The sequence below is a fragment of the Balaenoptera musculus genome, chromosome 8 (assembly GCF_009873245.2).
Source record: "Balaenoptera musculus isolate JJ_BM4_2016_0621 chromosome 8, mBalMus1.pri.v3, whole genome shotgun sequence".
NCBI lineage: Eukaryota > Metazoa > Chordata > Mammalia > Artiodactyla > Balaenopteridae > Balaenoptera > Balaenoptera musculus.
Genome location: NC_045792.1, coordinates 11417748 through 11442566, shown reverse-complemented (window position 1 = coordinate 11442566; position 24819 = coordinate 11417748). Strand labels below are relative to the sequence as shown.

The 24819-nt window shown below is 45.8% G+C and overlaps 1 protein-coding gene across 2 annotated transcripts in view; it reads left to right on the top strand.

Moving 5' to 3' along the window:
* Positions 1–24819, top strand: part of SORL1 (sortilin related receptor 1) — a 160436-nt gene that overhangs the window by 76046 nt on the left and 59571 nt on the right. Inside the window, exons 13-21 of one of the 2 annotated variants that reach the window (XM_036860930.1) lie at positions 3981–4159; positions 5653–5839; positions 9515–9643; positions 10492–10577; positions 13879–14051; positions 15134–15265; positions 17114–17205; positions 18465–18711; positions 19708–19846. In XM_036860930.1, coding sequence (XP_036716825.1) covers positions 3981–4159; positions 5653–5839; positions 9515–9643; positions 10492–10577; positions 13879–14051; positions 15134–15265; positions 17114–17205; positions 18465–18711; positions 19708–19846 — 1364 coding nt within the window. The remainder of the gene's footprint in view (positions 1–3980; positions 4160–5652; positions 5840–9514; positions 9644–10491; positions 10578–13878; positions 14052–15133; positions 15266–17113; positions 17206–18464; positions 18712–19707; positions 19847–24819) is intronic. The other variant, XM_036860931.1, reaches the window with a different exon arrangement.

The window sequence follows — 24819 nt, the reverse complement described above, 5'->3', positions numbered from 1 at the left end:
AGGAGTTGGCCTGAAGGGCCATAGGATGAGTGCAGATGTGGACAAGTTGAACTGAAGTGGCTGTGGGATGTCCACGGGGAGATCCCCAGCAGGGATCTGGACATATTACATCATCTGGTTCTGTCTTCCACTGCCCGTTGCAGGAATTTTCTCTCTGTCATCTGTGATGGATGATCACCCAAGTCTTTGCTTAAATAATTCTAGTGATGGGGACTTTGCCAAATCAAAAGGAGCTTCCATTTCACTTTGGACAATTTGTTGTTCATTTGTTCATGCACTTAGTATTTATTCATCCATTCCTTTATGAATGAAAGTTCTCAGGTCAGAGAGAGCCCAAATTCTCCTCACTCCCGTTGCTATGCAGCGGGCTCAGCTTCCAGGAGATACATCCAACAGATATTTTCTCTTCTGCCTGAAAGCCTTTCAGATGCATGAGGACCCCTCCCTCTCCTCTTGAGAGCATCTCCTATTCCATGGCAAACAGCCCCCGTTCCTTCCCTCCTGTGCTGTAGGATCCTGAATCTACACCCTCTAGCTTCTCCTTTGGGCCCTCCTTACAATGTCAGAGCTGTAAGATGTGGAGCCCAGATCTATCCCCAGCAGCCTGAAACATGCGTCACATTGGCGTTGATACCAGCATGATCCTAGACACTCAATTTCTGTTAATAAAAACCCTAAGACAGTTTTTTTTTGCCCTATATCATTACCCTGTTCTGAAATCAAGAGTTACCCTGAGAAAAGGAAACGGGATTCATTTATTGTGACTTGTGTGTGAAACAATTTGAGCTCCCAGCTCCAACTTCCTTCGTGTCTAAGTTCTCTCCAATCAACTGTTTCATACTCCATTCTTGAAACAACTTTTTCTTCTTAAGGGAAATAAAACTACTTTTTCTCATCTAGTCTTGAGATCTTTATCTGTCCTCGTGGTTCTTTTAGAGATTATTAAAAGGAGCTCTGCAATCATACCTTTAAATCTTTCAGTTCCCTAGAATGTGCTTTATTTTGCATTCATTTTCCTTTAACTTCCATGTTTTTTTTCTGCTTTGTCCAGTTTGAAGATCATTCTCTTTAATAAAGACAAAACCAAAATAGAAATTGACTAACTACTTCTGCCTCTTTTTCTGTCTTTCCTATTTATACCATTAACCATCAGATGGATGAGCCTATTCCATTTCTCATTCTTTATAGAACTTGCTGGGTAACCAACCCACGTCTCACTGCCCACTGATCTCCCAATTATTTTGGTAATTTGAAGCATAATCCTTGACTTACTTTGAGTTTGAGTTGTTTGGCCACTGTTTCTACAGATGACTAGCTGTAAGAATGACAGCTAGAATTAATTAGCAGATCGCTACTGCTCTGTAAGTTTCTGCCCTTGGTTAATATGACTCTTTTCTCATCTTGAATATGTTTTTTAAAAGTCTGAGCTCATCAAGGACCTTTCTCTCCAGCCACACCTTGGTGTTTTAAATTGAGTGTCTACCACTGCTTCACTTAGTTAGTGTATCTTTGGTTGTATTATGTTATTATTATATTATAGTCCCATCTTCTTCAGAGCTTTGGCCATGAGATTATGTCTATACTTCTGTTTGAACATTTTGAATTCTCCGTTCCTAAGGGCTGGGGCCCTACGTCCTCTTTCACGACTATTAGGCATATAAAGATGGCTTGGTTTGTTTTCTTGCAAGGTTCTTGTCACTTTCACTTCACCAGCACAAGTTCTCCTTTGGAGGTCAGAATTCGGTCCGGAACAGATGTTCCCTTAACTGTTGGCAGTTGATAATGTGACTACCATGTCTCCAAAATTTTGAAAAAGCACTGTTTTTTAAATGCACGGTTTATTCTTAGGTTCAGGGCTGTACACGGCCATGCACCTGCTTTTTAGTCTCGTTAATATGTTATGGTCAGAGTCTGCTGGGAACTTCTCAAGAAATGGGATGATTCATTTCCTGAGGTTCTCTCGGGTTCGAGGAGCTTTTAAGTAGAATTACCTAGGCAATGTGCAAATAGGCAGACTTCCGGCATTATCACACAGATAGCTCCTATCATGTCTAGTTAATAGGCTGACTCTGCTGGTTCAGTTTGCTTTAAAGATGGCGCTAAGCCTTTAGCTCATCACCCTGCTACAAGAAAGAGATTGAATGAGTTACCTTATCCCCGTAGCTGCTTCAGAGTTAGCTGAAACCAAAAGCATATCAGCCAGAAGAGAATTTCTCCTCTTAGGAAGATCTGTGGAGGAGATTGCTTAGTCCCCATTGCCCTGTAGCCCCACCACTAGGTTTAACCCATAGCACTTCTTGCAGAAGTACCAATTTTAGTAATCTCAAGACAAGAGGAAGTGTTTGGATTGAATGATGTTGTAAAAAGAATTACATCAAGTATTAAGATCCTGAGTGAGTAAAACTGAAATCTCAAAAACATGGGAAAAGTGAAAGAAAAGTTTTGTATATAATTTGGATTCGAGAGACCCAGTAGCTCTGTGACCCTAATGAACCCCCTCTTAATTGAGTGGTTTCTCGTGGTGAGCATCTCACCAGCTTACTGGGTGATGAAGCAAATATCAGGCACACTTTCCTCGCCTTCTCCTCCTTCTCCTCTTCAATACAAAAGATAATTTGAAATCAATACAGTTACTTGAGTGCTGCTTTTTTTTTTTTTTCTCAAGGGCTTGCTCTCTCGTTCTGATGTAGTCTGTCTTGGAGACTTTTCTCAGGACACACTTTCCTCCAACTTTTTAATTTTTAAGACTATGGGAAAAGTTGGAAAAATTGTATAAAAATTACTCATGTAACCTTCCCCTACAGCTCCCGTAACAATCACCAGTTGTTAACATTTTGTCCGTTTGCTCTGCTTTTGCCATCTATTTATCCTGTCTGTCATCTTTCTATCCATCCATCCGTCCAGCCATCCATCTATCTGTCCAGCCACCCTTTTTTTTGGGAATCATTTGAAAGAAAGTTGCAGCTATTGTGCCCCTTTATAGCTAAATACTTAAACATATACGTATCTCCAGGAAGTAAGCGTATTTTCCTACACAATCAGAATGCCATTATCACACCCAAGAAAATGATCATGAACTCAGTATTACTTAGACTATTATATTTTCTCAGTTGTCCTTTACTATTTGTAGCTGCTGTTTTTTTTTCTAATCCAGGATTCAGTCCATGTTTACATATCGCATTTGGTTATTATACCTCTTTAGTCTCTTTTAATCTATAACAAGCCCTCTGCCTCTTTGGTTGGTTGGTTTTTCATGGCCTTGATGTTTTGAAGAATCCAGACCAGTTGTCATGTAGAAAGTTCCACATTCTGAATTTGTCCAATCGCATGGAATAGTGGTGCCTAGATGATGTGGTATCCTCAGTGCTTTATCCAGGAGGTACATGATGTCAGGTTGAACCACTGTGAGTGATGCTAAGTTTGCCACGGGTTGTAACTCAGATTGTCCGCTGTAAATTACATTTCCCCCTTTGCAGTGAGTGTGAGTTGATATCTTTAGACCGTGTGAACACTCTGGTCCTCTTGTCTGACTCGGTTGTTACAGTGGGGGGTTAGAGTACAGTCACTTTCCTCATTCCGTCATTGTTTTCAACATTTATTAAGTAGCACTGTAGTATAATAAAAAAAAAAAAATCCCTCTTCCCTTTCTCTTCCCTTTTGGTATCATTTAGAGACCCATGCCCTATTTTCATTCAGTGTATTATCTGTTATCATCATTTCTCTTTGTTAAGTTCATACTTTCCCAGACTGGCCAGTTGGAGCCCCATCAGGGTGGCTCCCATGTCCTTTTGGGTCATCGGCATCCATCTGTGAGCACTTCCCCCCCTTCTGGCACAACCTTAAACTTGCCCGGCTTTAGCCCAGGATCAGCCACTTCTCCAAGGAGCCCTGGTTCCTCTTACAGACGAATGTTATCTGGTAACCAAGCTCTTGCCCCGGAGACTTTAACCGCAAGGATCCTTTTACTTGCATCTGGGCAGGTACAGCACCAACGAAGGGGAGACCTGGAAAACATTTGTCTTCTCCGAGAAGCCGGTGTTTGTGTACGGGCTCCTCACGGAGCCTGGCGAGAAGAGCACTGTCTTCACCATCTTTGGCTCCAACAAAGAGAACATCCACAGTTGGCTGATCCTCCAGGTCAATGCCACGGATGCCTTGGGTAAGCTGCTGCCTCTTCGGCCCTTTGCATGGAAATACCTATTGACCAAAGCATCAGCGTAGATACTGTGCCCTGGGAAGAGTTTGTGATCCATTGAAGAAGATGGGCACGTATGCAGTAAGTGAATGAGAGATTCAGAGGCGGTTGCTCGGGCAGCTGTTAATAGGGCCACGTGTTGTCTTTTGTATCCTCATTTCCTGTGCGTGCACGGGCACAGGGCAGGTTTACGTATATGTGTGCTGAACATGTGGATGAATGAATGCTTGGAAAACGTTCTTCCAAATTAGCAGTTCCAGTTTGGCCAATTCAGTGGGTAACTACTCCTAGTGAGTGATGCAGGGTCCTCTCAGAGCTGTCTGGGGTCTCGTCACCATCTGCTAGCCCAGACCCAGGACCTGTAAATAAGTGAGCAGGGAGAGTGAACCTCCTCGTCGTACTTCTTCCTTCCTCACCCCCATGTAACCCTGCCCTCTGCAACTTCTCTGCCTTGGCTGACGTTATTCCAGATGCCTGGAAGGCCCCTTGGGTTCAGTTTCCACTTGTTGAAATCCTTCTCATGGATCAGGATCCAATGCACTTGACTGCTAATCCCAACCAAAAGATCGCTCCCCTCTTCTCTGTGTCCCTAGCGTGCGTGTACTCATCACACCTTGAATTACAAATTTGTGTCTGTCACTCTGGGTGTGTCCTCTCCCATCAACTAGATCATAGATCTTTAGACACAAGAACCTGCCCTGTGCATATTTATATTCTACGCACTGGACGGCCTGATAACCTTATTGTCAGTAAGGGTTTAATGAATGCTTGCTGATTGGAATGGTGTTGAGTTGACAGTAGTTCATCAATTTCAGGCAGCATTTAATCTGACCAAAGACACACATATGAAAAAGACATAAACTACCAGTACAGACATTGGTGTACTTTGGAATTCCTGTAGAAACCACTCTACTTAAATTTCGAGTGGATGTGGGTAGATGGAGTGACTATCCAGGTTGTCTGACCAATTCTCAGCCTCCTTTCATGAAGATCCCATACCTTCCGAGCAGTGACAGCGAATTCTCTTGCTCGTGGGCCATACTACCAGATGCGTCCACGCTGCCTCAGGAAGCAGGCAGGGGACAGTACTCCTGAGTGATACCATCTCTCAGGGATTCAGCCTCTACCTAACTCTCTGGAGATAAATGCCTCTGGGCACCTATTTCTAAAGGAAACTGCAGAATCTGCTAAAATCTTTCAGAAGTGTAGACAGCGAGCACCAAAGATGCTTGCTTCTTCCCAGCTTTCTCAGATGGACATCCATGTTTCAGGGGACACCAGGGGGCTGCTGCCCGGCCTCAGAGCCGGCTGATTAGAGGGGCGGGCTGGCTCCGGAGGCCTGCACACCCGCTGGGCAGTAACGGGAGGCCCGGGAAGTGGGTGGCTGGGCTGCGGGGTGGGCAGGGCAGGAAACCCTGCGTGGGTCTGCCTGTAATGCTGCATTTCCTCCTCCTCAGGGGTCCCCTGCACAGAGAACGACTACAAGCTGTGGTCCCCGTCTGATGAGCGGGGCAGTGAGTGTCTGCTGGGGCACAAGACTGTTTTCAAACGAAGGATCCCCCACGCCACGTGCTTTAACGGAGAAGACTTCGACCGGCCGGTGGTCCTGTCCAACTGCTCCTGTACCCGACAGGACTATGAATGGTGGGTTCTACCTCCATGCCAGGGACTGAGTTCTATTCTGGTCACTCACCGGTGTGGGAAACAGACTAGGGCGTGGTCCCTTCCCCTGAAGAAAGGGAGGGAATCATAGGAAACAAATATTTATTAAGCATCTCTTATGAGCCGGGAACCATACTAGGCATTGTTTATGTAGGTTATTCCATTTAGTTGTTACAGCCGTGTGATATGGTGGAGGTGTGACACCCAGGCAAGTTGCAGTGATTTATGCAGGAATAGATCACTCTGGGATTTGTTTCTACGAGGGCAACCCAAGAAAGGAACACACTGAAGGTTCGATTGTAGGTAACTCCTTTTTGTTAGGAGTCCTATTCTAGAGGGAATTTGTTTCTTTATCTGAAACGAGCGGAGGGTTAGTGTTTTATATATATATATATTTGTATATTCATTAGTCCTTGAGTAAAATATCCAAGGCACTGCCTGACATTGTGGAAGAAATGACATGCACACAAATCATTGTAACAGGAGACGGGAAGATGCAGGTACCTTGGAGGAGGAACGGGTGCTTTTACTGGGATTATTGATAGGAAAGAGGAGACTGTGATTTGCTGCTGGGGAATCAGGAAATCTCTGGAGGCAACACTGTTTGAGATGGGCTTTAAGGAAGAAGCATCTGGATACGTGACTGGAGCGTTCTAGGAAGATGCAGCGGCAGCGTGAAGGTGTGGACACAGGAAAGTGTAGTTGGTGGTTTAGTTTGGATGCCTTGTTGGGTGTATGACTGGGGGTCAGTGAGTGGAGATGAGGCTGAAAAGAGAGAGAATACGGTGGGGTGGAGACTCGGGCGTGGACCATATCCTGTAAGCAGGAGGGTATCTTTGGAGGCTTTTGAGGAGAATTGATGACCGGAACAGAGCTTAGCTTTAGGAAGATGATGCTAGCAGTAGAGACATAGGGTCTCAGAGCCCGTAGACAATCCCCCAAGTCTGTGATCCAACGTGAAATCATTCCAGATTTGCAGGGCTCTCAGTAGAGCGTGGGCACTGATCATAAGCCCATAACTCATTTTTCAGTGGTTGCCGAAGCATAAAGAAACCAAAGGTTGCTTTGGGAAGCCACGCTTATCTTGACTGAAGCCAGAAACCTCGGGTGTGTTCTAGTCCAGAGGTGGGAACAGGGCCATAGAGTAAACGTTTTAGGCTTTGCAGGCCATGTGGTCTCCGTTGCAGCTACTCAGCTCTGCCTATGTATCGAGATTGCCGCCTAGATGAATGGGCGTGGCCGTCACCCGATGAAGCTTTATTTACAAAGCAGCAAACCAGATTCGGGCAATTCTGGTCCTAGACCAGTGCTTCTGAAACTTGAAGGTGCATGTGAATCATCTTGGATCTCATTAAAATGCAAGTCCTGACTTGGTTGTCCTGGGGCCCTGCAGTCGCCCAGGCTCCAGGTGACCCCGAGGCTGCTTCTCTGCAAAGCTGCCCTCAGAGCAGCAGGGCTTTAGACAGCTGAAGACGAGCATCCTCTCCGAAAGCTGTGTGGTCCTCAGATAACAATGTAGACTCTTTCATGGCAGAAGCGCAGAGCTGTCCAATGTTCCCAGTGATGCCCTCTCAGTGCCCCTCTGCTGCCTTCTGCCCTCCCTTAGAGAACCCTAAATGGTAATGCTAATCGGAGGGATTTTGCTGGTCTGCGGTATCCCTGCCGACTGGATTGAGACTTTGGGGGCCCTGATCATGGAAAAGATTACGAGCCCTCTCTCCTCCCTCTTTTACCCCCGTTAAATACTTGAAAATAAGACAAAATGAAAAATATGTGAGAAAATCTAACAAATCTTGATTTTTGTTTTTGATGACCACTATTGATGCTTTTTCTCTAAAATCATCACCGTTTTTCTCTAAAATCATCATCGTTTTTCTCTAAAATCCCCCCAAAACAGCAATAGCAACAACCAAAAGCAAAAGCCAGGGGCCTGGCCCCCATGGGTCTACCATACCCACTCAGCTAAAGCCCACTGGGGGCTGAGACCAGGAAATGGCCTGCCCTGCCCCTCTTGGACTTGGGCTTTGGGCCAGATGGGATGGTGGGGTGGTGACCATGCAAATGGTGAAGGGTGTGTTTCAGGGCATCCTGTAGTTCCTTTGTGTGCTGTAGCTTCTAGAAAGGAACCAGCCTGACTGCATGGCTCTTGGAAAGGTTTGGTGGCACTGGCCTGTGGCAGTGGGGAGGGCAGGGTCTGGACATGGACGTGAAGAGAGGAAGTGAGACTCGGCGAGCTCCCGGTGTCTCTCCATTAGTCCTGCTCCTGAGGGACAGCTGTACTTACTTCCAGGAGTCCTTTCGGGCCTCCCTGGGAAGCACAGTTACTTGCCTGTATGTTCCCTGATTTCAGGAGTAGTTTCTTTTACATCTTTATATTCCCCCAGGTTGCCAATAAGAGTGGTTTTCAAACTCTTGACTGCAACTCCTAGTAAGCAATGTATTTTATAGTGTGATCCTGTACCTACACATATTTGTGTATGTAGACACGTACACACATCTATGTAAACAGAAGTTTTATGAGGTAAGATTTACTTTCAAGTGCAATGAATTTTGCAATTTCTTTGCGGGGAGGGGAGGAAGCAGGTCTGGACCCTCCAATATGCTTTCACAGCCCACTAGGTCATGACCTATAGTTTGAAAAAACTGCCCAAGAAGAGTACCTTGCCACTGGAGTAATTAATGCTCTGCCTGGTCCCCCAAAAGGTTTAAAGCAGCCATTCTGTAAAAATTTACCGGATTTAATGAATGGAACGTGTTTGGTACAGTAATAAAACTGCTCCCTTCTGAAAAATGCTCTACAGGGTGCTAAATGTAGACTGTGATGTAGTATGTACACGAACCGCTTTGCCCTGTACCTGTTAATACGTTTCCTGTAGTAGGTGTTATACTTGATAGAGTAAGTGAAGGCTTTTGGGTAAAGCACATCAACATGGAAAGTCCCGTTGGATTACGAGTTTATGGTTTGGGCCAGACCTTGGCAAGTACAGCTGCCTTGTTTTAGAGCCGTCAACTCACGCACACAAGGGCAGGGCCAAGACTAGACCTGGGACCCCTGCTTCTTACCCCAGGGCTCTGCCTGGCTAGCTGGCCAGTGTGGAAGAGATGTGGTCCCCAAATTGCAGAAGGTCTGTGGCCTCAAGGTCTAGGTCCCAAAGTGCACGCGGAGGCCCCCACGGTGATTTTAGGGAGTAGGTGGACATGCTTTTAAATAACATTGAATCCTTGGTTTAGAAAAAAGACGGTTCCTTTAAATTTCTCTTTTAATCCCTCCAGTCATGTCAAGGAGAAAGTCCCACTGGGTGCTAGTAATTCTTCACATTTGCCAATTGCTTTTAACAAAGAGAGGGCAGGCCCGGAGTCTCTGGGCAGGGAACTGGGTCCAGCTAAAAATATTCAATATTATTTTGTCTTTGGCATCATGATCTGTCTCGTTTTTGTCTATTTATGGCATATGATAATGGTTTTCCAGTTACGGCTCTGTTATAAAGTTTCTTTTGAAAATGCATTAGTGTAAAATAGTGAGTATTCGTTAAAGGGACACGTTGAGTAACTTACAATACAGGTGGTGGGCAATAGGGTGGACGTCGCAAGGGAGGGTCCCAAAATACCTGAAGTGTGTCAACCAGCAGCCTTACCGAGCCCCAATTGCCTTTTCAGTGACTTCGGCTTCAAGATGAGTGAAGATTTTTTATTAGAGGTCTGTGTTCCGGATCCTGAGTTTTCTGGGAAGTCATACTCCCCTCCTGTGCCTTGTCCTGTGGGTTCTGCTTACAGGAGAACCAGAGGGTACGTCTCACAGAGGTTGCCATGTCTGGGACACAGCAGGTCTGCACTTGGCATGGAGGGCGCAGAGGACCACCTGGGTTCCTTTCATACTCTAAATGCCAGAATTCCAAGGTAGCAGGTTTCAGGTAGCTTGGGGAATATTTAAAACTGCTATGTTTGCAAACTCGTCTCCCCACCCTAGCCCCCGTGGAAAAAAATGCAAGTCTGTAAGCTTCTCTGCAACTCCAGTTGTTTCTTAAGTCATAAACTTCAGCCAGTGCACGTCTTCAGAGCATTGTGTTGAAGAGATACAGTTGACTCTTGAACAGTACACGTTTGAAATGCATATAAGGTCCACTTACATGTGGACTTTCTTCAGTAAATATAATACCTGTATTTTCATTGTACAGATCTTTAAGTTAAGGTGGGGGAAAGTTTGTGTTCGATGAGAGATCACAATATGTAGAATCAAAAGAACTAGGGCTCTAGTCCTGATTCTATTCAGACTACTTGAGTTCCTGCCTTTGGGTGAGTCATTTATGAATTCCTTTGATTTTGAGGTAGAGGTAGCAGTACTACATGGATTTTTACCTACAGTGGAGGGGGGGTAGGTCAGTGCTCCTAACCCTGGAGTTGTTCAGGGGTCAACGGTATATGCGAAACTCTCGCCTGGGACAGTGCTCCAAATTGTCTGGGCTGCCTAATTTATTTACAGGCAGAAACAATTCAGAATGATTCAACTTCCTTCTTCTTGCGCTATAGGAAAATGAATAGATAAGCTGTATTGTCCATGGATGGGAAAATGTTCCTTTATGACTATTCTTTGATGTTTCTGACCTCTTGCTCTTGGTGGGGTGGGGGGGTGACAGCTATCGGAAGATTTCTGGGGACACCTGCAGTGGAGGAGATGTTGAAGTACGCCTGGAAGGAGAGCTGGTGCCGTGTCCTTTGGCAGGTGAGACGTGGTTTCTTCCGTTTGTCTTGTCGAGACATTGTTGAAGCATTCCCGTGATCTCACCCGGCTCTTCAGACTTCCTGGAGAGAAAGAATAGAAGTTATGGGCATCTCGGAGCTCCCGTTTCCCCCTAAGCATGGTATCCAAACAACATTTGTTTATAACCTTATGTTTTTATAGGAATGGAAGACATTTTCGGAGGGACATCCCTTTTGTTCATTGAAAAATATTTATTTGGCATCTGTTGTATTCTAGGCTTGGGGGGCTGAGGGCACCCTTAGGCCTTCTGTGTGTTCCTTGATCTGTTTGTTTGTCATAGAAAGAGACTCATGGCTTTCTGGGAAATAGTTAAGTGATCTATCTTAATTTTTATAACAATAATTATGACTAATGTTTTAATGGAATTTTACACATTTTAATGTACTTTTCCATGCGTTATCAGTTTAGTCCTTAGAACTACCCAGTGAAGCAGATATTATTATTAGCTCCATTTTTTTTTTTTTTTTTTTTTAATATGAGGAAGCGTGTTCAGAGGAGAGAGTTAAACAATTTATTTGAGGTCACACACCTGGTAGGTGACAAAGCTAAAATTCAGACTCTAAGCCTCACGCTCTTCCTTGGCCATCACTCAAGTGGCAGATGAGCATCATTCCCATTCTTTGAGGTGATCATATGCATGCTCATTGGGGGAAACTTTTGGAGCAAGTGCACATGCTATAAAGGTATAATGTGTTCCAAACATTTCAAGTTGATTTGGTGGTGATGGCACATGTTGAGGTATTTGTAATATAGACGTGAAATTATGATACCTTAACAAAGAGCTAATCTCTTAGCGTCTTTCCTTTCTTTGCTCTGTTTCTAGTCTTTTTCACGTAGGGCTTCTCTTCCCGTGGAGCCCTCCCTCCTGCTCATGCCTCTCGGGGAAGGTGCTGACTGGAGCTGGCTCCACTGGTGGTGGTGGCGTCCGATGGAAGAGCCATCAGCGCCAGAGGAAGCATGAGCAAGCAGCCTTGCCCTCCGCGGGCAGGGGAGAGCAGCCCTCTCCTTCGCTCACTGCTCGCCAGTTTGCCCTGGTGTTTTTCATGCTAAGCTCATTAGTCCCTTAATTTAATCTTCCATCATTACCGAGTAATTAACATCCCTCACTGTGGAGACTTAAAAAGAACACGGCTTCAGCAGATTCCCCCAAGTGAGCAGATAATATTCAGACAGTCCCCTCACGAGAGCTGTTATTGATGAGGGCTTGGGTGAGCAGGGTTTGAGTGATAGCTCTTAAGGGGCTGGAGTAGGTACTTCGGTAATAAATATTTCTGAAGATAATTCAGTGAGGGACAAAACAGTTTGTTTAAAACTGTCTAAACTGGTAGGAAAGCTATTTTCTCTTCTGATAGGAGAAGATAGAATAGGGAATGAAGTGGAAAAATCTCATTTGTAGTGTAGGCCACCTCCTAAATGTTTTTTTTTTAAAGCATGGAACAGAAAGCAGGGATGTACCAAGAAAGGAAAAGATGGTTTTATAGGACTAATGTGGAACCATAATATGTTTGCAAAGATGAGATAATCTGGTCATCTGGAAGGATTTTTAAAAGTGAAGTAATTTTTCTTCCTTTGAGATTAGGATAATAATGCACATCTCTAGGCTGGGCTCAGGTATGGCTGGGATTAACCAAGAATTCTATTTCTTTTCTAAGTTAAGAATTGCACACAAAACGCTGTCTGTTCCTCTACACCCAATCCTAAGGCAGGTGTTTCAGGACTCAGACTCTACTCAAAAGGCACTAGTTGGTTAGAAGAAGAAAAAAAAAAAAAAAACCAAAGCAACAGAATGAGGTTTCTAGATGGTAGAGAGATGTGGGGTGAAGGGCTTGCTGCTGTGAATGTGTCTCCGCGTCCCCACGTGGCAACTGCCACGAGAATCCTTGATTCCAACGTCATTTACAAGCTCGGCGCTTTTCATCTCGACTATTCCATCCCCTGGGAATTACAGTGGGAAGGTTTTCTTGCAAACCAAAGGGAGGGGTTTGTTATCATGTGGTGGTAGCTTAGATACTTTTGAAGTGAAGTAATACTGAAGGAAAAGAAGGCAAATTCACCTTTGGTAAAAAACTGTAGGTAGACGTATATTTTGGGGGTGCATTCTCTATATTGAAGCCTTTATAAAGCAGAGGTGGCTAAGACATGTTAACTCGTTGAATGAATGGGATGAGAGAGAGAAAACAACCACAGTCACCGTGCAGGCACGCAGCAGAGGGATCCAGATTTGCAGCTTGGTCCCAGATGCAACATGTTGTCACAACGGATGCCTCAGATATGGATGCAGGTGTGTTGCTCATCTCCATTCCTTTGGAAGAATCTGGATGTTTTCCAGGCTCTTCCCTAAGTGGAAGAGATAGAGCACCAGCTCTTCACGTTCCTAGTTGTCTGACATTAAGTCAGTCTTGTAAGCACTCTGGGCTTCTATTTCTATGTCTTGAAAAATGGCACCATCGGTGTTACACCATTGGGTGTTAAAACATAGACTCTGGATCCAGACCATCTGAGTTCAAGTCTTGGTTCTGCCACTTACTAGTTGTGTGACCTTGAGTGGGTTACTTAACCTCTCTGCTCTCAGTTTTCTCATTTGTAAAATCAAGTTAGTAGTAGCTCTTCCATTATACAGTTGTTACTGGGATCAAACGATGCCTGGTACATAGTATGTACGTTGTGTAAGTATTTAAGTAGAAATAGAATCTTTGTGATGATTGTGTTGTAAAACATTTTGTAGGTGGCCAAGAATGTGTTATTGCTTTGAAAATATCGTAGGGTGATATAATTGCTCTGTGTCGTTGTGAACAATATTGAATGGGTGAGTAAATGAATTAGGAAACTTAGCTGTAAGCCTTCAGCGACTTGGGGTCTCTAGTCAACAAGATTACGATGCCACGTGATGCAGTCCTGTGACGAGGAGGAATGTGCTGATCTGTGTAATTACTTTGTCAAGTGTGACCAAAACTTTTAGGCCGAGCTCTGAAGAATAGCTATTGGAGCATGATTGCTGGAGGGAATCTAGATTTTTTAAAAATGTAGCAAGTAGACACTTTGCAAAGGAAACAGAGATTCACAGGAGTTTAAGAAACTTGCCCAAGGCAGAAATGTGATTCCTTTACCCACCTTCTGAGTCTGGATTCCTACGTTCTCACTTGACCCACGCCATGTGCAGTGGCTCTGAGGTTTATGGGTGAGAAAAAAGAGGGTCAGACGTGCGAGGACCTGTTCAGCATCCCCAGGTCCAGCCCCCTGTCATCTTTGTGTGTCTGTGCAGAGGAGAACGAGTTCATCCTGTACGCCATGCGCAAGTCCATCCACCGCTATGACTTGACCTCCGGAGCCACCGAGCAGCTGCCTCTCACCGGCCTGCGGGCAGCGGTGGCCCTGGATTTTGACTATGAGCGCAACTGCTTGTATTGGTCCGACCTGGCCTTGGACATCATCCAGGTGCGTCCACTCTGGGTCTGCTCGGGGGGGCTGTTGCCTCGTGACTGCCCGGCCCTGGTAAGCTTCTTTCAGAGTGGCCTAAGGAGATGGGTATTGGAGGTTTTAAAGTCATAACTCCTCTCAGGGCCAACGGATGACACTTTTCAGTGTTCTGTTTTAGTATGTTCTTTCCCTACCTACCTCTGTCCTTGTAGGAAGGACAGAGGGAGCCCCCAGTCTGCGGTCTTGCTTATAAGTGAGGTCTCCCTTTACCTGCTGGGAGGATTTTAGGACTCGGTATGTAGCACTATTAGTCCCTCCCTATCGTACCCACTGCCTCGTTAACATCCTTCTTTCCAAGCCATGATATAGTAACACTTGACTTCTCCATAGTTCACGTAATTATCCATTTCAGCTATTCTGAGCACAGTCAAGAACCAGGAAGTAAGCTGTAAAGGTCGCCATGCAGGCCAGATGGATGGCCGTACACTCAGACCCACGCATTTTAAAGGAGGGCTATTTGATATTTATTCATTGCCTATTTAATCCTTTTAGAAAAGCAATTCCAGCAAGTTTTATCTGGACTTCCAACCCAACAGAAATTTTACAGGGCCCGGGTATCCGAGAGGTTTGGTGGAGGGGTGGCAGTGACTACTGCCCTTTACTATCCCAGCGATAGCACCTGATGGAGCCTCCCGAGGGAGGAAAGACTTTTTATAAAAAGCAGACACAGGATTTTAAAAATAACAGCAGTCTGGTTTCGTTTATTTTAAAAGCAGACAGACTCATGCATTTCGGTCATCTCCACCTCATTATTGTGATACAGCACAGCTCAGTGACCGGTGTTCACGATGATAATGCAAGGTGATAGAAAAGATTCCGTTCTGTGTAGTTATTCTGCTTCAAACAGGAAGCCATAATCCATTTTAGAAATGCTTTTATTAAAAACCAGCTTCGTGCATCTGGAACACTTCCGAATATAAAAACATCTCCGCCCTCACCGTTCAAGCCAATTGAATAAGTGGGTTCCCATCGAAGGGACTGATTTGGCTGGAGGTCATTTGAACATTTCACACCGTTTCTTCTTCTTTCTTTCTCATCAGCGCCTCTGTTTGAACGGGAGTACAGGGCAAGAGGTGATCATCAGTTCTGGCCTGGAGACAGTAGAAGCCTTGGCTTTTGAACCCCTCAGCCAGTTACTTTACTGGGTGGATTCTGGCTTCAAAAAGATTGAGGTATGTCCTTAATTACGCAAGCAGGGGAGCCCCTGGGCTGTGAGCCAGATTTGACAGAGAAGCAGGAGCCAGTGTGTCTAATTCCTCTGGAGATTCCCTGAGAAATGCAGAGAATGGAGGTCCCGTGTGCCAACAGGGTGCCTGAATCTGTCAAACAGATTTCATTAAGATACCTGAATACTTATATTTGGGCTAGCAGAAGCATAGAGTAGTAACAGTAATGATGATAATAATACCGTAGCGTTATTATAATGCCGTGACATCCACACTCAAGTATTATGCCATCAATTAGCATAATGAAGATAATATCATGATTGCCATCCTCATCATTGTTATTAATGATGAGGAGCCCTGTTGGAACCACTTTGCATGAATTATTTGATTCACTTCTCACAGCCACCCTGTAAGGTAGGTTCTCTCGTATCCTCACTTCACCTGTCTGCACCTGAGCTCCGCAGGGCACTAGGAAGGTAAGAAGTCATGGTCTCCTAGGCATGCTCAACTCCTGCATGTTCCTGCTGAGGCAGTGGGGCACTGCCTCCGCACCTCTTTATACTGATTTCACTGGGGAGACATGACTTGTGGTTTACTGGAAGGCACAGTAGAAGCAGAGAGACCCAGAGAGATGGGAGAAGTTGCATGACAGAAGCCACAAACTCGAGAGACAGACCTGGGTTCAGCCTTTATTCTAGTAGCTAAGTGACTTGGGCAAGTTTCTTATCCCCTCTAAGCTTCAGTTTCTTCATCTGTAAGATGAGGATTCCTTTATCCACTCAGTCATTTGACAAGTGCTGTTTTCGGGCACGCTTTGTGCCAGGTACGGTTTTAGGTCATGATGATACAGCAGGAGGCAAGACACACAGGTCCCTGTGCTGAGAGAGATTAGGTTTTAGTGGAGGAAGCAAAATCATGAAGAAATAAGTCCATCCGTCCTATTGGTGCCACGTGCTGCAAAGAACGTCAGATGGGGCAATGTGACTGTGTGACTGGGGAGAGAAAGTGTCTTGGAAAGGGACATCTGAGCTGAGCCCTGATCGAGGAGGGGATCATTGGAGTGTTCCCCTCACGGGGCGGTTGAGAGAAGGGCGTGGAAAGATGCACAGCGCCGGGCACACACTGAGCGGTGCGTCGGTGGTCTTGTGATTACTCTTTCGCTCCTTTTTTTAACTGAGTGTGGTCAGCGCTCTGCTACAAGGGTGCAGGTAAAGCTTCAGTGTCCACACGCTCACAGTGTACAACTCAAACACTGTGTGTGCAATGGTGTAAGAAGAGTGGCTTCCCCTTGATCGAGGCGGCTCGGAAGGGTCAGCAGAGGAGGTGGGCCTGGGGGCGGATATGGCGGGAGCAGACGGGAGCAGGTATGTCAGGCTTGGGGAACCATGAGAAGACCAGCTTCCCTAAAGGTGTAGGAGCCTGTGTGAAGGAGAGAATGTGGAGAGAGCAGAGTCTGTGGAGACTCTTCAACGGCAAGGCGGTGACTTTGAGAATTTGTTTTGTGGACAAAGCAGAGCCATTGGTGGCTTTGGAGCTTGGAGCCCCGGAGGCGGGTGGAGTTAGTAAACACACAGTGAGCACTTACTTCGTGCAAGTCATCAAGCCCCCAGAACTGGGGGCACAGGTGGCACTGGCTCTGCTGTCAGACTGTGTGAGAATTGTCACCTGAGCCAGAGGAGGGAAGAACTCATTCTGGCTGGAGATCAGGGCAGGTTTCCAGATCAGTCTGTAGGGGAATCAGGCGGCCGTAAAGGGACCCATCTGTAGGCGGGAGCCAAGTAGGAAACTTTGCAATGTGGGTCTTTTAAGGAGCTCAGACCCATCTTGGCCTTTTCCCCTCCTTTCTTTTGTCAGGTGGGGAATCCAGATGGCGACTTCCGACTCACGATCGTCAATTCCTCTGTGCTTGATCGGCCCAGGGCTCTGGTCCTCGTGCCCCAAGACGGGTAAGTGTGGTCCCAAAGGAAATCCATGGGTGTCCAATGCTACAACAGACAGATTCTCATGGAAAGGCAAACTGCTGGACAAAAACTTGTTTCTAATGATTGTGGTTGAAATAATCTATGACCTGCAAGTCTTGGAACCATGGCTTAGTCATCCTGGGCGGCTAACTCCATCCCCTTTCCATTAGCAAGCATCAGAATCTCTGTACGCACCCAGATGTCTCACAGCTGTGGGGTGTTTCTCTAACAAAAGGTAGTATTAAAAGTCTCTCTGGACATAGTCAGGCCTGGTTGGATATTGTAGGGAGTCTTTATCTTGAGTTTAACATGTGATTCACACATTTAACCCCTTGCTTCTTTTCTCTGCCCCCCAGCTTGTGTTTTCTTACCAGCAATTTGTATGCACTTGGGAAATGCAGAGGTGCTTTTTATTAATTTATTATTAACTTAAGGAAACAGAGCTAAAAGGGAAATTCTGGATGAGGCTTTCTAGCATTTATGATTGAGAATTAGATCGATTTTTAAAAGAAAATTCTGAAAATAAGATATGCATTTGATTAAAAATTTTAAAAGAGAGTAGAAGTTTATGAAATGAAAAATATTTGTTTCCTCCTTTCTCTTAACTCTTCACCCTCACATTTCCTAGGGGTAATCATTGTTAACAGTTTCTTGGTTAACAGTTATCATTCAGAGTTTATTTTTACCCATGTACACGTATATGCCCTTTAAACACAGACACACACAGACACACAGACACACACAGACACACAGACACACACACACACACACGCGCGTATCAGAAAGGATTATAGGATATTTACTATTCTGCATATTTTGAAAATATTTAATATGGTTTGAAGATTGTTTTATGTGAGCACATGTAGATCTTTAGACATCATAATATTCTTTTGTGTGTACCATAATGTATCACTTTATAGATTAACATTTTTGTGTGTATACATGTATATACACCTAAATATATATGTGTATACACACCTATATATTTTTTTTTTTGGCTAGTATGAACAATGCTGTGATGAACATCTTTGTACATTGTCTTTGCATAACTTGATTATATCCATAGATAAGTTCCAATAAAAGAATTTGGGGGTCAAGTAATTAAGTGGCTTTACATATTAGAATTAGAGATTATAATAACAATGCTGAACTAAGTGGCTGAATTCTTATCTCTTCGGAGCAGTTTTTGGGCTCCCACTTCCCCAGTTCTGATGGGATGTGTGCTCTTCCCCGGTTTTGGCCAGGGTGATGTTCTGGACCGACTGGGGGGACCTGAGGCCTGGCATTTACCGGAGCAACATGGATGGTTCGGCTGCCTATCGTCTTGTGTCGGAGGACGTGAAGTGGCCCAACGGCATCGCCGTGGACGAGCGGTGGATCTACTGGACGGACGCCTACCTGGACTGCATCGAGCGGATCACTTTCGGCGGCCGGCAGCGCTCCGTCATCCTGGACAACCTCCCACACCCCTACGCCATTGCTGTCTTTAAGGTGGGCCTCACCTGTCCCAGCACTGGGCAACCTGTCAGTGTAGGTGAGGAGCAGACTGAGTTGTAGAGCCTGCTGTCTCCGGGTTTCTGCAGAGATGCTTATGTAACTTAGAAAATCAGCTCATTTCTGAATTGGAGGCGGTTTCTTTCTGCCCATCGGGAGGGATGCCAGACAGAGCTGCCAGGGGTCCAGGGTACTCACTGTTCACCTTTCCAAGTTTGAGGTTGCATCCCATGAAAATTCCTGGCTTGCCTTTCAGGGTCAGTAGCCTCATTTTAGCTCTGTGTCTTTCTTTTTAATTTTTTATCGTTTGGCTGCATTGGGTCTTCGTTGCTGCGCACGGGCTTTCTCTAGTAGCGGTGAGCTGGGGCTACTCGTCATTGCGGTGCGCGGGCTTCTCATTGCGGTGGCTTCTCTTGTTGCGGAACACGGGCTCTAGGTGCGCGGGCTTCAGTAGTTGCAGCACGTGGGCTCGGTAGTTGCGGCATGTGGGCTTAGTGGCTATGCAGCATGTGGGATCTTCCTGGACCAGGGATCAAACCCGTGTCCCCTGCATTGGCGGGCAGATTCTTAACCACTGCGCCCCCAGGGAAGTCCCTGGCTCTGTGTCTTGGTCTCTTGTGAGGTTTGCTCTCTTCATTCCCTGATGTCTTGAGATGAGCCCTGTCCCACCTCTGCCTTCTGGGGGATGGCCTGTCACTTGTGCTTCGACTCTAGAACACAAAATGGTTGTTCAGATTTTCTACGGAAGGGTTCAACTTGTGGTCAAACTTATCGGATGCTTATTGGATAGTTTCTTTGGGGTGGTTCCTTCAGTGTGGTTATTTGGTGAGGTTTGGATAAAATCACTGACTCCTGCATTTAAGTCAAATCTTGATCAGGCGGATCATTCAGCCAGTGAATGTTAGTGTCCACTGCACGATGGAGCTCTTGTTCTGAATGAGGGTCCAGAAAAAAAAAGACAGAAGAGCTGACTAACAAAGGTTTCCTTTTTAGAATGAGATCTACTGGGATGACTGGTCACAGCTCAGCATATTCCGAGCTTCCAAGTACAGCGGGTCTGAGATGGCGATTCTGGCGAGCCGGCTCACGGGGCCCATGGACCTGAAGATTTTCTACCGGGGAAAAACAACCGGTAAGGCAGCATCTCCTCCTTAATCTCTATCGAGTTGATCTCTTGAAAGGGGCTGGGTGTGGGCAGTCTCTGATCAAGCAGCATCTGGCAGCCTGTCATGACAGCATGTGCATTATTTAACTTCTTCCTATGACATCTTAATTTCTTTTCTGATGATACACAAAGAGCTGGAAGACAGCATGTTTTTGCCTGCCTGGAACGCTGGTGCTCGGTGGGTAAATTACACCCTCCTCCTGCCTTTGGCCCCAGACTGATGGGTGGTGTGGCTTCTGTTGCAGCTGGAGAGGCCCAGTGTGCACTTAATCTCCGCTTGGCACCCTGACAGGGAGCGACGCTGTGCTGGGTGCATAGCTTCCGACAGGAGTCCCGTCTTCTCTGGTTGCTCAGATGACCAATTGCTCATTGAGCCCTACTTCCCTCGCAATGCGAGATCTAGTTATATGATGACTTAATTCGCTTGTCCCCACTGTGAAACTCTAAACCCCATGAAGAAGGAGATTCTGTCTTTGTTTTTGCTCAGTAATCTTACCAATGACCAGCACTCAGTAGCTGCTGAATTCATACTTGTTGAAAGAAGAAGGGATGGGGGTGGGGAGGGTTGCTGGTGGGTGTGGAGAATGGGTGTATGAAAGATTGTGGGCTGAGGCTTCAAGGACTGCTGCAAGGCTCCGACTGGCTGGTCCTGGGGTCCGAGGCTATTCAGTAGGATACCTTCTTCCTTACTGCACGGCCCTTGCCCCTTGTTTATCTCCCAGCCATACTATTGATTCTAGAGGAGGGGGATCTGGGCACTCCCCAGAAGAATAGTCCCTTTAAGAAGAGCCCTCTTTATCTCAGCAGGATTAAGTGGCATCCTGGGTCTGCTGACTCTCCTTTATTGACAGACTGCTAGGTTTCCTGTTTTGAACTAGAACGTTGATATTGTCTTGTGGTTTTTGGCTGGCCCTGTGCTAAGAGAAAACTGACAAGGGGTTGAAATAATACGGTTATAGATATCATTGCTATCCTTTGGGGACTAATGAAGAGAGCATGAGAACACGCTTAGAAAACTCTAAAGTATCCTAGAAATGGAAGTCTGCATTATTGTTATGTCTTCACAGCTGACCCGTGAGGTGGGCAGGGCTGGTATTATGATCCATGGTTTCTAGATTAGGGAACAAAATCTCAGATGTGAATTAGCTTTCCCAAAGACCCCTCCCTTGTTTAGGAGCTGGGCTTTTGTTCCAGTTCTGCCACAAGACGAAGAAGTCACATTCTTTCTTAGAGGAGGTGCCTGTTTTGAAATAGGGCAGAGAGACAAAATACAAAAAAAGCACACACACGCACACGCACACGCACACATACACACGCATGCACACACCCCAGGGTCTCACGCGCACACACACACGTGCACACACACACACACACGCAAAGACAAAAAAAAAAGAAAAAGATAAAAAAAAGAAAAAAGAATGAAGTAAGGAGAGAGAAAGGAATCATGCTTTCCAGCTCCAGGGGCTGAAGTCTCAGGGCCTTTGACGGAGGACACCCAGCCCTACTGATCCGCCCCGCTGGCAAGCCGAGGGAATTCTCAGCATTTCTTCAAGTTACCTCCCCGTCCAGAAAAGCAGGTCTGCATTTTGACATGTGCTTGTCAGCATGTGTTGGCTGAGCACACAGTCTCAGCTCCTGCAACACTGTGTTCCGATGAACCTGTAAACCCCGGTTCCCCACCCCGAGTCTTGGCCGGTCACTTCATCCCAGCTGCCATGCGGTCACTGCTGTGACCCCGGAGCTACTCTGGCTAGTTTAAAGGAAGGTGACTCTTTGAGACATACAGGGGAAATCATGGCCTGTCTCCTGCTTCCCGAGGACCTCCTGCCCGCAGACACAGGGCCAGTGAAGCCAGTTTGTCATCTCTCAGGCCGGTTTGGGTTAAATCAAAGCATTTGCGGTGGCACTTGGCTGCCAGCACTGCCTGTGTGCTGTGGGTGCCTCTTGGCCTTAAACTTGTTTGCTCTATCCTGCCTGCTTTGTCAGACACTGAGAGTATTGCAAGTTCACGATGGGTATTGGCAATCCCTGGTGCCAGTCAAGCTTTATTAACTTTGTTGTCTGCTCCTAACACACACAGGACTTTGTACTAGCCATGTGTAAAGTGATAACGACATTTACTCTAAGGGATTTTGCTGTGTCATAAGCACCACACTAACTTGCTCAGTGGGCTTATATAACCTCAGTTAACCTTTCCCAAGTCCATGTGTATTATTATTCCCATTTTATAGATGAGAATGTGGAAGTCAGGTTCCGTACCTTTTCTCCATCACACATTTAGTAAGTGGTGAGAATTTGAACCATGGCCTAGTTGACTTCAAAGCTTGAACTTCAGTAAAACCATCAGGCTCTGTTCTGTCTATGATCTGTTGTTGGATTAGCAGTACTTTGGGATACAACAGTGATCGAGAAGTACTAGATTTTGATTGATTCTTGTTTAGGATAAGAATTTTGTTCACTTGCAAAGTGCCTCTTTGGGATATTTGGTTATAAACAGATGCATTTTTTGTCTTTATACCTGGCTGTTTTTTACACAGCGTTACTGGAATTAACTCTTCATAGAGAGTGTTTTTTCCTTAAAACAGCTTACTTTGCAAGGCTATTAATGTATGCAACTGATGCTGTAATGGGTTAAAATATTTTGGAGTTCTTGGAATTCTCCTTCAGAGCCTGCAGTAAGCACATGCTTTTCAATATCTATAATGAAGGCAGATATTTATTATGTGGGGTGGATTTGATTTTGGTAATTGTCAAGTATGTAGATAGTTAAGCAAGATAATAGCAATTTTGGCTCCTAAACTGGTTCTGGGGGAATTTTCCAAAGAGGAAATCTAAAAATGTTCTGACTATGCCTAGTGAAGACACTGTGGGGCTAAGTGTTTGGTCCTCGAAAGGAACATCTTTGGAGATGAAGGCTGTCAGCTGTCCACTCTTCACATTGCCCACCTTGCCCACAAAAGACTGTGGCATCCTGGGTGAGGGATCTCTAGCTGTGTTGTGGTGGAACTCTGCTGAATCCTCCTTCCGTGCTCTCCCGGGTTCTCTGTAACTAGCACTCCCATTTTCTGTACTGTGGCTTTGGACCTGCCCACACGCTCCTGCCCTGCCTAACTCTTGGGGTCGGTGACTTGGCTGCCTAGGTTGGGGTTTGTCCCTGGCCCTGCCTCTCAGGCTGCAGATTCATTCAAGTCTGTTGAGACCAATGTCCTGAATTACTGCATCTCCCTTTGGGCACTGTACTCTCGCCTCTTGCTTCTTTGGGTGGGAACATTTGCCCTGCATGTGAAAATGTCAGTTGTGTTATTTTACAGACATGACCCATGTGAAAATACTCCTGTCGTTGAGTATTTTTCAAATATTCTATTATTGTTCAATTTCTTGGAACGTCAAACAGTACAGCATCCTTTGAATACAAAGAACATGTTCCAGAACCCCAGATGGGGTTGTTTTCGTTACTGGCAGCTCAACATTCCCTCCTGCAGCCCACGGCAGGTGTATTTGAGATAAAGGGACAGTGTCTGCCACGGAACAGATGAGGGAGAGCTGGTTTCTGGCATTTCTGCTCCAGTCAGCAGGTTATTCACTAGATAATCCAGCCTATAGGTTGATGGAGCCACTTGCAAACCCCTTCTGAATGTTTTGTCATACAGATCTCCCCCTGTGGATGTGTGTATTTTATCTACTTGGTAATGCCTTGTGCTCTTGGATCCTTAGCATGAAAGCAATACTGTTGCTGTACCATGGGGGTTTTTATTTTTATCTGTAATGCCAGTTAAACACCGATGAGGTGCCAACACATCCAAGGCTTCTGAGTGTGTCATCACCCATCTGAGTACTGATTGTCATTAATGAACCCTGTTTCCCAACCAGCAGACCAGCAGAGGCGTGGCAGAGCTCAGATCTTGGCTGGCTGGAAACCGATTACTTGGATTTGATTCTGGTGGGGTTCTCTGTCCATGAGATGGCACAGCTGAAGAATCTTTATCAGTTGAGTTTTTATCCAAGCATTTATGTTTATTTTTCCCAGTTTTGGTCATGAGTAGTCACAGGCAAAAGGAAAAAATACATTTCTTAATTTACGTGGCTTTCACGTTGCTTTGTAGTTGCGTCATATTTTCAGTTGTTAGGAAGTTGTTATGGGTCCTCTCTCTCCTTCCCAGAAAGACGTGGAGGGTAGAAGACACCTTTCCCATCGCTGCGCATCCACAGAAGTCCTCTCTTGAGAGTGCAGTGGAGGATTGTATGGACTCCAACTGGCTCTCTCTTTGGAAAGCTGGACCAGAGAAAAGATTGGAAACAGTGGGCTAGATCAACAGGAACTGGTCCTTAACGTGGGTTCATTGCATGTGGCTTTATTGCCTAATGGGTCTCTGGTTGGTTCCTCATTAAGCTCAGCAGCTGTGCCCTGGCTCAAAGGAACTGAGAAGGGCAGGCCCAGATTTTTGTCCGAGCCCTGTCGTTTCTCAGGTGGATGTTCTAATTAAGGGCTTTTGGGTCACAAGGTATAGTAAACTCACTCAAGCTAACTCAAGTAAAAAGTGCTGTGGAAAGAATGAAGGGGGATAGGAAGGAACCCAATATAGGAGGTGCAGGTGCGCCAGTGGGGACTGGGGCTGGGCCTGGCAAAGCCGTCCTCCCTCCCCCTCCCTCTTCCCTCCCTCTTCTCTCATCCTGGTGTCATCCTTTCTTCTTTCCATAAGTCGGCTTTACCCTCCTGACGCTGCAGACTGATCTTACCTGCACGGCTCTGACTTGTACAGGTTTTGGCTTGCCCTGCAGCACCTGTGACACCCATGGGGCATGACTCTCCTCCCGGATCCAGCTCCCCACCTACCCTGTGGTGTCTCAGCATCCCGATTTCAGATTCCCAGGAGGACCCGTGGGTGCCTGGCTTGGTTCCGGGGCCATCTGATCCAGCCGGGGCCCGGCTCACACTCGCC